The 10,341-nt window shown below is 39.7% G+C and overlaps 1 protein-coding gene across 1 annotated transcript; it reads right to left on the reverse strand.

Annotated features, from left to right (window-relative positions):
- Positions 1–7,883: 7,883 nt before the first annotated feature.
- On the reverse strand, positions 7,884–8,696 carry LOC149246702 (uncharacterized). The gene has a single exon (XM_089442290.1). It carries the CDS (start codon positions 8,694–8,696, stop codon positions 7,884–7,886), a length of 813 nt encoding a protein of 270 aa, XP_089298416.1.
- Between the last annotated feature and the right edge of the window lie 1,645 nt (positions 8,697–10,341).

Genomic DNA, 10,341 nt, shown 5'->3' on the forward strand with positions numbered 1-10,341 from the left:
AGATTGTCTCAATATGGAAACCAATCATGGTGAAACATGGTCAAATGTCGTATTGTGACAAAGATTGTCTCAATATGTAAATCAACCATGGCGGCCAACCATGCTTATTTTAGTGTTTATAATATTTATTTTAAGATTTATCATAGGATTTTCTCGATATGGAAATCAATTATGGTCAACCATGGTTCAACGTCGCATTGTGACAAATATTGTCTCAATGAAAATCAACCATGGTCAAACATGGTCCAACATCGCATTGTGACAAACATTGTCTCGATATGCAAATCAATCATGGCCAACCATGGTCCAACATCTCATTGTGACAAAAATTGTCTCAATACGAAAATCAACCATGGTCAACCATGCTCATTTTAGCATTTATAATATTTATCTTAGGGTGTACATACCTTGGGTTTATAATATTAATCCCTTGGGTTTAATATTATTCCCTTGGATTTATAATCCCTTGTGTTAATTAATCTAAGGCCTCATTTTCTGAGGTATAATACTATTCATAGGGTTTATAATATTAATCACGGGGTTTAATATAAATCCCTTGGGTTTATAATCATGGTCAACCATGATCCAACGTCACCTTGTGACAAAGATTGTTTCAATATGAAAATCAACCACGGTCAACCATTGTCAACCATGGTCTACGATGGTCCAATGCCACATTGTGACAAAGATTGTCTCAATATGAAAATCAACCATGGTCAACAATGGTTCAACGTCGCATTGTTACAAAGATTGTCTCAATATGAATATCAACCATGGTAAGCCATGTTTATCTTAGGGTTTATAATATTTATCTTAAGGTTTATATACCTTGAGTTTATAATATTAATCCATTTGGTTTAATATGATTCTCTTGGGTTTTTAGTATTAATCCCTTTCGTTTATTATTCCATTGGGTTTATGATATCAATCCCTTGAGTTTACTAATCCAAGGGTTCATATTCCTAGGGTATATTATTATTCATAGGTTTTATAATAGTAATCCTTAGGTTTAATATAAATCCCTTGAGTTTATAATCATGGTCAACGATGGTCCAACATCACATTGTGACAAAGATTTTATGAGTATGAAAATCAACCATGGTCCAACATCGCATTGTGACAAAAATTGTCTCGATATGAAAATCAATCATGGTCAACCAAGGTCAACCATGGTCCAATGTCACATTGTGACAAAGATTGTCTCAATGTGAAAATTAACCATGGTCAACCATTTTTATCTTAGGGTTTATATACCTTGGGTTTATAATATTAACCCCTCAGGTTTAATATTATTCCAATGGTTTTATAATCCCATGGCGTTTTAGTAGCATCCCTCGGGTTTATAATATCAATCCCTTGAGTTTATTAATGTAAGGGTTCATATTCATAGGGTATAATATTATTCATATGGTTTTTAATATTAATCTTAAGGTTTAATATAAGTCCCTTGGGTTTATAATCATGGTCAACCATGGTTCAACCCAATGTCACATTGTGACAAAGATTGGCTCAATGAGAAAATCAACCATGGTCCAATGTCGCATTGTGATAAAGATTGATTCAATATGAAAATCAACAATGGTAAACAATGCTCAACCATGTCTATTTTAGGGTTTATATACTTTGAGTTTATAATATTGATTTGTTGGGTTTAATATTATTACCTTGAGTTTATAATCCCTTGGATTTTTTTTTATTAATCCCTTGGGTTATAATATGAATCCCTTGGGTTTATTAATCTAAGGGTTCATATTTCTAGGATCTGGTTTATAATATTAATCCTTGAGTTTAATATAAATCCCTTGGGTTTATAGTCATGGTCAACCATGGTGTAACATCTCATTATGACAAATATTGTCTCAAGATGAAAATCAACCATGGTCAACCATCATCAACCATTGTCAAGCATGGTCAATTTGGGTCAACCATGGTCCAACGTCACATTGCAACAAAGATTGTCTAAATCAAGGTAAATTTAATGTGTATTTAAAATAAAATAAATTTTGTGAAAATAAATTTCATATTTTGTGTAAATAATTTTGACAAAGTTTGTCTCAATATGAAACTTAGTATAGTCAACCATGATGAACCATGGTCCAACGTTGTAGTGTGACAAACATTGTTTCAATATGTAAATAAACCATGGCCAACCATGTTTATTTTAACGTTTATAATATTTATCATAGGGTTTATATATGGTCAACCAAGGTCTAATATCACATTGTGAAAAAAATTGTCTCAATATGAAAATCGACCACAGTCAGCCATTGTCAACCATCGTCAACCATGGTCCAATGTCACATTGTGACAAATATTGTCTCAATATGAAAATCAACCAAGGTCAACCATGGTCCAATGTCACATTGTCACAAAGATTGTCTCAATTTGAAAATCAATGATGGTAAATCATGCTCAACCATGTTTATTTTAGGGTTTATAATATTTATCTGAGTGATTACATGCCTTGGGTTTATAATATTAATCCCTTTGGTTTAATATTATTCCCTTGGGTTTTTAGTATTAATCCCTTAGGTTTATAATATCAGTCCCTTGGATTTATCAATCCAAGGATTCGTATTCCTCGGGTACAATATTATTCATAGAGTTTATAATATTAATCCTTGGCTTTAATATAAATCCCTTGATTTTATAATCATGGTCAACCATGGTCCAACGCCACATTGTGACAAATATTTTCTTAATATGAAAATCAACCATGGTCCAATGTCGCATTGTGAAAAATATTGTCTCGATATCAAAATCAATCATGTGTAGCCATGGTCCAACGTCGCATTGTGACAAAAATTGTCTTAATATGAAAATTAACCATGACCAACCATGTCCATCCATTTATTTTAGGGTTTATAATATTTATCTTAGGGTTTATATACCTTAGGTTTATAATATTAATCCCCTGGGTTTAATATCATTCCATTCGTTTAATAATCCCATGGTGTTTTTTTTTTTTGACAGAAACGGTTATGGGGTATTTATATTCCTCTTGGCCTGAATGCCGAAAAACTGATTACATAGAGTACTTTTGTGTCCTGGTGCATCTCACTTCTATGAGTGAGCATGCCTCTGAATCTTGTAGACTTCTTCCTTGATATAGGGTCTATATTTTCGATTTATGAAATTTTCCCCCACTTGGAGATACAAACAAATTTCACTAAGAGCAAACACTAAAACATGGCAGTGATCATATTAAGGGATGGGGTCCCATGATTCTTCTTTGTCTTTCTGCTTGTCCCCTGCTGAGAGGAGGGCAGCTTTGTTGGCTTTGTTGTCCGCCTCTTTATTAAAATCTCTCAACACATGGAAGTAGTTTAGCTTCTGAAAGTCTTTTCCAAGGCCCTTGATTCTAGATATCAGCCTTGCTAGCTTGAGGTCCAACACTGGGGAATTAGTTATCATTGCATTTATAATGATCTGGGAGTCACCAATTACATTAGCTTCATCAATATTTAAATCTTTGAGGAACTTGAGGCCTTGAAAGAGGGCCAGAGCCTCAACTTGAATGCTTGATGCATGTCCAAGCCCCCAAGTGAAGGAATGGGTTTTTTCCCCATATGGATTTACAATAACACCTCCTGCACTAGCTTTGCCTGGATTTCCCTTTGCTGCCCCATCAAAGAAGAGAGAGTGCCTTGAATGCGATTTGAGCCAGTCTTGAAAGTCAGCTTCAGATTTTCTTATTTGCCAGTCTTTAATAGGGAGGGCGTTTCTGACTGCTGGTTGGAATTGCAAGTCGAGGAGTGAACCCCAAGTAATGTCCTGTTGGCTGAGATTAGTATCGTCTTTAATATCAGTCAAGCACTCCTTTATATGGCATTTAATTTTGATTTCTAAGGCCTTGCTGTTCTGGTTAGTGCTTCTGAAAATTCTTCTATTGCGTTCAAGCCAAATCTGCCAACAAATAATCTTTGGAAGAATGGCCCATGCTGTTTTAATTACCTGATTTTTAGGAGATGGACCGGGGTATCTGACTGCCCAATTAGAGAACAGCTCAACAGTGGAACAAGGCATCAGGAAGTTGGGATCCAGATTGTGAGTGAAGGAGAGCCAGATTTGCTTGGAGAACTTGCATTCAAGAATTAAGTGGACATCTGTTTCTGCATTTTCTTTGCACAACGAGCATATGGATGGCCCGTGAAATCCTTTCCTTTGCAAGATGTCATACGTTAGAATTCGTCCATGACAGAGTTGCCAAGCAAAGAAATCGATCTTGGGCCATGAGGGAATGCGCCAGACTCCTTGCCAAGGTGCTGGGTCAGGGGGAACGTAAGGCCTCTCGTTTAGCTTAATATAACCCATGGAAACAGTGTATCCTCTGTCATTCGATCCCCAGCCTTTCGAATCCTTTTTCCTCATTTGCGTGGGTGCCAGGCCGTGAAGGTGTTCTAGCAACGTGGACCATTCACTGCGCAGTTGGACCGGCACCTCAATGCGTTTCCAGCCTGCCCATACCGAGTCGCACCATAGAGAGATATCCCACAGTGTGCACAGCCCTTCTCTGTCCATCCAGTAACACAGTTCTCTGATGGATGTTCTGTCTTCGATTGGATCCATATTCATTATTTTGTCAGTCCAGATGTTGATCTTTCTGCCGTTTCCAGGGATCCAGTAGGAGTGCGTTTTGATTAATGGGGCTGCTTTTGCATACAACTTGAGAAAAGGCGAGTTTTGCAATTAGATCACATTCTCTAAACAGCTTAAACGAGGTCCTCTGAAATATTTTTTCCATAGGGCCAGCTAGACCCATCCAGGCTTGGGCGCAATGATCCTATAGATAGTCTTTGCTGCCATAGCCACATTTTGTTGACATATATTTTTAAAATTCAATCCACCTTCCCACAGCGGCTTTGAAATAGTTTCCTAGCTGATGAGAGGAATTTGCTTTTCGTTCTGTTTTTCGCCCTTCCAGAAGAACCTGTGCATGAACTCATCCATTTTGTTTAGAATGGTTACCGGGGTGAGAAGTCCAACAAATTGGAATAGGGGGAGGCTGGAGAGCACGGATTTTATAAGGACAGACTTGCCAACAACGTTGAGCCAGCGGTAGCCCTAGGTTTGGATCCTAGACTTGAATTTTTCAAGCTGAGGGAGCTAGTCTTTGATTGAAAATCTCTTATGAAAAACAGGGAGGCCCAAATATTTGAATGAGGTCCAGGAGGAGGAGGCTGCAAAGCCCAGACATCTAGATATGGCAGAGAGAATCCTGGGCGAGGTGTTCCAGCTGAAGATATGACATTTATTCTTGTTAACAGCGCTGCCTGAGGCCTCACTGAAATCATCCAGAACAGCTTTAAACTTAGAGGCTGAGGAAAGGGTGGCATTGCCTAACAACAGAGTGTCATCCGCAAATAAGGCATGGTTTATGCTTTTGACCCCTCTAGCAATACACAGTCCATTAATTTCTTGATCTTGCATCTTTTTGTCTAACAGAAAGCTGAAGACAGAGGCTTGGATGACAAAAAGCAGAGGGGAAAGGGGGCATCCCTGCCTAAGTCCTCTCGAGGCTTTGAAAAATTCAGTGGCTCTTCCATTTACAAGAGGGGAAATCCATGGCTCTGAGATGCATGCCCAGATCCATTTTATGAAATTTGCTCCAAAACCAAACTTGCACATGACTTTTAAAAGAAATCTATGATTTACTCGATCAAAGGCATTTGCTAAATCGAGTTTGATCACCATACCTTGTTCCTTTTGGAGAAGACTTGAATGTATTGCCTCTTGAATGAGAGTGAAATTGTCCACGATCTACCTTCCCTGGATGAAGCCTCCTTGATTTTCCGGAATTATTCTAGGCAGAATGGGCTTCAGTCTATTTGCAATGACCTTGGTGATTAATTTGTACCCAGTGTTGCATAATGAGATCGGGCGGAATCTGCTGAAGTTGTTGGCGCCTTTTTCCTTTGGTATGAGAGCTAAGAAAGCAGAGTTTGTGCTGCCTCCTATTTTCTGAGTATTTTGAGACTTTTGTATCATTTTGAGAAGGTCCTTTTCAACAATCGGCCAACAGACTTGGAGGAACCTGGCGGAGAAGCCATTTGGCCCCGGGGCCTTGTCCGGATCCATGTCAAAGAGGGCCTTTTTAACTTCCTCTTTAGTGATTTTGGCCTCTAGAATCCCGTTCATATGAGGAGAGATTGCTTGAGGGATAATGTCTAGCAGCTCTTGGTGTTGGAGCGACTCCTGATCATCACTGTACAAGTTTTGGAAATGAGAGAAGGTTGCTTTCTTAATGTCTGCGAATTCCTTGTGCGTGTCATTATCTTCCTTGATCTCAGAAATAGTGTTAAAGCATTTCCTGGCCTGGGCTTGCTTGTGAAAGAAACCCGTGTTCCTGTCCCCTGCTTTGAGCCAAAGGTTTCGAGATTTTAATCTCCAGTATTCTTCTTCAGCTAAGCAGGCCTTATGGTAGCTCTGTTGCAGCTGAGTTTCTTGATCTATCATCTCCTCTGTGACTGTAGCGCTCTCCATGTGGATTTGATGAGAGGCAAGAGAGGCTTTGATGGCTTTCCTTTCTGTTGCAGGATTGGACAGGGTTTTGGCCCAGCGTTTCAGAACTCCTTTAACCCTTCTGAGCTTTTCCTCCCAGATGAAGAAGGGTGAACCTTTGACAGGCTGGCTCCAACAATCTTTGACTGTTTGCATGAAAAGAGGCTCCTTAACCCAAAGGGGACTAAATCGAAAGGGGATAGGGCCCAGATCTAGATGGGCAAGGAGCTCTAGCTTTACAGGCTTATGATCCGAGATGCTGCTAGCAAGAATGTGCATTCTGGGTTCTAAACCAAGTAACAGGAAAGAGCTTTGAATGAAAAATCTATCTAGCCTGGCAGCAATGTGTCTAGGACCTACTCTTTTGTTAGACCAAGAGAACTTACCGGATGAGGGCTTGATGTCCAGCAAGTCCCAATCTTGCAAAAGATCCTCCGCCCATTCTCTTGCCGGATCTCGGACTGCACTTCCTCCCCTTTTTTCAGTCGAATGAAGAGTGAGGTTGAGGTCTCCAGCAATGATTGTATTTTCCAGATTTGTCAAGTCTGCCTGTCGTCTTATAGTGTCCCAGCAATCCTTTTTCTCCCGGATATTAACTGGAGAATATACATTGAAGAGGCTGAAGGTTTCCTTTGTGTCCAGATTCTGCATTTTTAGCAGCAACCAGTGAATGTTGCTCGCTTCAAAGATGACTGCATATTTATTGGAGTTCCATAGTGTACCAATCCCTCCCGAGGCACCCCTGGCCGAGATTGCTCTTGCTTCACTTTTGGACCACAGATTTTTGCTTGCTTGCAGGAAGACTTTGTCTTCCAGCTTGGTCTCCTGGACGAGAAGTATGTCTGGAGCTTCTGTTCTTATTAGGTTTCTTATGGCTTCTTCCTTAACTTTACTCCCCATACCTCTGCAATTCCAGGAGATGACCTTCATTATTTATATTTCTGGTGGGCTCCCTTGGAGCCTTGGGGCTGATTTTTCACCATCTTGGGCTTTGAGGCTAGCAGTTTTTCCAGAGTTGGTTGGCTGCCCTGTAGCTTGTCTTTGTAGGTCTGCTGCTCTCTTTTTTCTTTGTCTGTTTTATGGCCTCTTGTAGATCTTCTTACCGAGGTTTGGGACTCTCCTATTTCTCCTTCTTCTTCTGACTCATCAGTTTCCTGCTCTTCTTCCTCATCCTCTAAGGCCATGCCTTTGGGGTTTTCAACTTCTTTGGGGGAAGCTGATGGAGTGCCTTTACTTGGAGAGACTGGTTTTTGGGTTTCTACCTCTGGTGTGTCTTCTGTCGGCTGGCTTAGAGGGTCAAATTTGTTTTCTTGCGCCTTTTTGGGAGGGGGACGCTGGACATTAGCCTGGAGATTGCCTTTGCCAGAGGGTCCACCCTGTTTCTACCCCTTGTGATTGGCTCTTGCTCGCTTGACTTGGTTCCAACCCTCTTCATTCCCTTTCTCTGGCTCTGCATTGGTCGGACAGTTTCTGGAAAAATGCCCATAAACGTGACATTTCCTGCATTTGAATGGCAGTTGTTCATAATCCAAGATCTGCACATGAGACCAGCTGCCGACTTTGATTTTGATTGCCTCTAGTAGACCCACCTCTAGATCTACCTCTACACAAATCCTAGCACAGTCGTACTGATCCTTGTTGCTTTCTCGATCTATGAATTTCCCAAGGGAGTTACCAATGTGTTTCAAGGAGTCCCAGTTCCAACAATGAACTGGCAGATTTGGGAGACGAACCCACACCGGAACAGCCTTGGGAACATCGACCGCCGGGTCAAAGTCCGGAGTCCATTTGTTCAGGTAGAGTCCCTGAGGACCCATGAAATACGGCCCATTTCGGAAGATCAGATCTTTGTCTTCTTTGGAGGTGAATTCGAAAAGAAAATACCCTCGCCCCAGAAAGTATGAGGTAACACTTTGATTGATCAGAGGCGCCCAATTCCTATTAACCCATTGCTCAGTAGTTTTCGGAGAGGGCCAAAGTCCCGTGAATTGGCCAATGAGTCCACGATCCACCAGAGACAAAGCTACTTGAATGGGGGTCTCCGGAGGCAAAGAGATCTCAGGAATTTCATCGAGTTTCTTAACGAATTTTGAAGCATCACTTCTTTTCTTCGGAGGCAAGCCGGCCAGGAGCTGATTGAAAGCATCAAAGGCAGGATCAGAGGGCGGATCCGTGGGTTGGCCCTGTGTCTCCATATGATCTGGCCTGATGCCGGCCGCCACAGGGGCAGCCACGCAGCAACGACCAAACCCTAGCCAGAGAATCGACTGACTATCTCAGATCAGAACCAGGTCTTCTGCAGGCAGGCCCGCAGAGAGGAGGTGTCGCAGAGAGCGGGCAGAGCCGCAGGCTTCAAAGCTCGCAAGGAGCGGATCTTGCGGAAGGAGCCGAGGCTCGCAGGTTGCAAAGCTCCAGAATTCGAAATTATTCTAATTAAAAATATTACTATGAAATAAAATATCTCATGGTGTTTTAATATAATCCTTTGGGTTTATTATTCCATTGGGTTTAATATATCAATCCCTTGAATTCATTAATGTAAGGGTTCAGATTCCTAGGGTATAATATTATTCACATGGTTTTTAATATTAATCCTAGGGTTTAATACAAGTCCCTTGGGTTTATAATCATGGTCAACCATGATCCAACCCAATGTCACATTGTGACAAATATTGTCTCAATACGAAAATCAACCATGGTCAACCATGGTCCAACGTTGCATTGTGATAAAGATTGACTCAATATGAAAATCAACCATGATAAACTATGCTCAACCATGTTTATTTTAGGGTTTATAATATTTATCTTAGCGTTTATATACCTTGGGTTTATAATATTAATCCCTTGGGTTTAATATTATTCCCTTGGGTTTTTAGTATTAATCTCTTGTGTTTATAATATGAATCGCTTGAGTTTATTTATATAAGGGTTCATATTCATAGGGTTTATATTATTAATCCCTGAGTTTAATATAAATCTCTTGGGTTTATAGTCATAGTCAACTGTGATCCAACGTCTCATTGTGACAAAAATTTTCTCAATATGAAAATCGAACATGGTCAACCATCATCAAGCATGGTCAATTTTGGTCAACCATGGTCCATGGTTGCATTGTGACAAAGGTTGTCTAAATCGAGGTAAATTTAATGTGTAGTTAAGGTAAAATATTTTTTGTGAAAACAATTTTCATAATTTGTGAAAATAATTTTGACAAATATTGTTTCAATATGAAACTCAATAATGGCCAACCATGGTGAACCATGGTCCAATGTTGTATTGTGACAAATATTGTTTCAATATGTAAATCAAGCATGGTCAACCATGTTTTCTTTAGCGTTTATAATATTTATCCTAGGGTTTATATACCTTGGTTTATAATATTTATTTTATGATTTTCATAGGATTTTCTCAATATGGAAATCAATCATGGTCAACCATGGTCCAACGCCGCATTATGACAAAGATTGTCTCAATATGAAAATCAACCACGGTCAACCATGGTCCAACGTCGCATTGTGACAAAGATTGTCTCAATATGAAAATCAATCATGGTCAACCATGGTCCAATGCTGCATTGTGACAAATATTGTCTCAATATGAAAATCAATCATGGTCAACCATGTTTATTTTAACATTTATAATATTTTTATACATGTGGATTTATAATATTAATCCCTTGGGTTTAATATTATTCCCTTGGGTTTATAATCCCTTGGGGTTTTATTATTTATCCCTTGAGTTTATAATATTGATCCCTTGGATTTACTTATCTAAGGGTTCATTTTCTTAGGGTATAATATATATATTTTTAAAGGAAACGGGTAGCATTTTCATTATATA

Source organism: Pinus tabuliformis, chromosome 7 (genome assembly GCF_031772625.1).
Source record: "Pinus tabuliformis cultivar Carrire ecotype Pingquan chromosome 7, CPIR1, whole genome shotgun sequence".
Classification (NCBI taxonomy): domain Eukaryota; kingdom Viridiplantae; phylum Streptophyta; class Pinopsida; order Pinales; family Pinaceae; genus Pinus; species Pinus tabuliformis.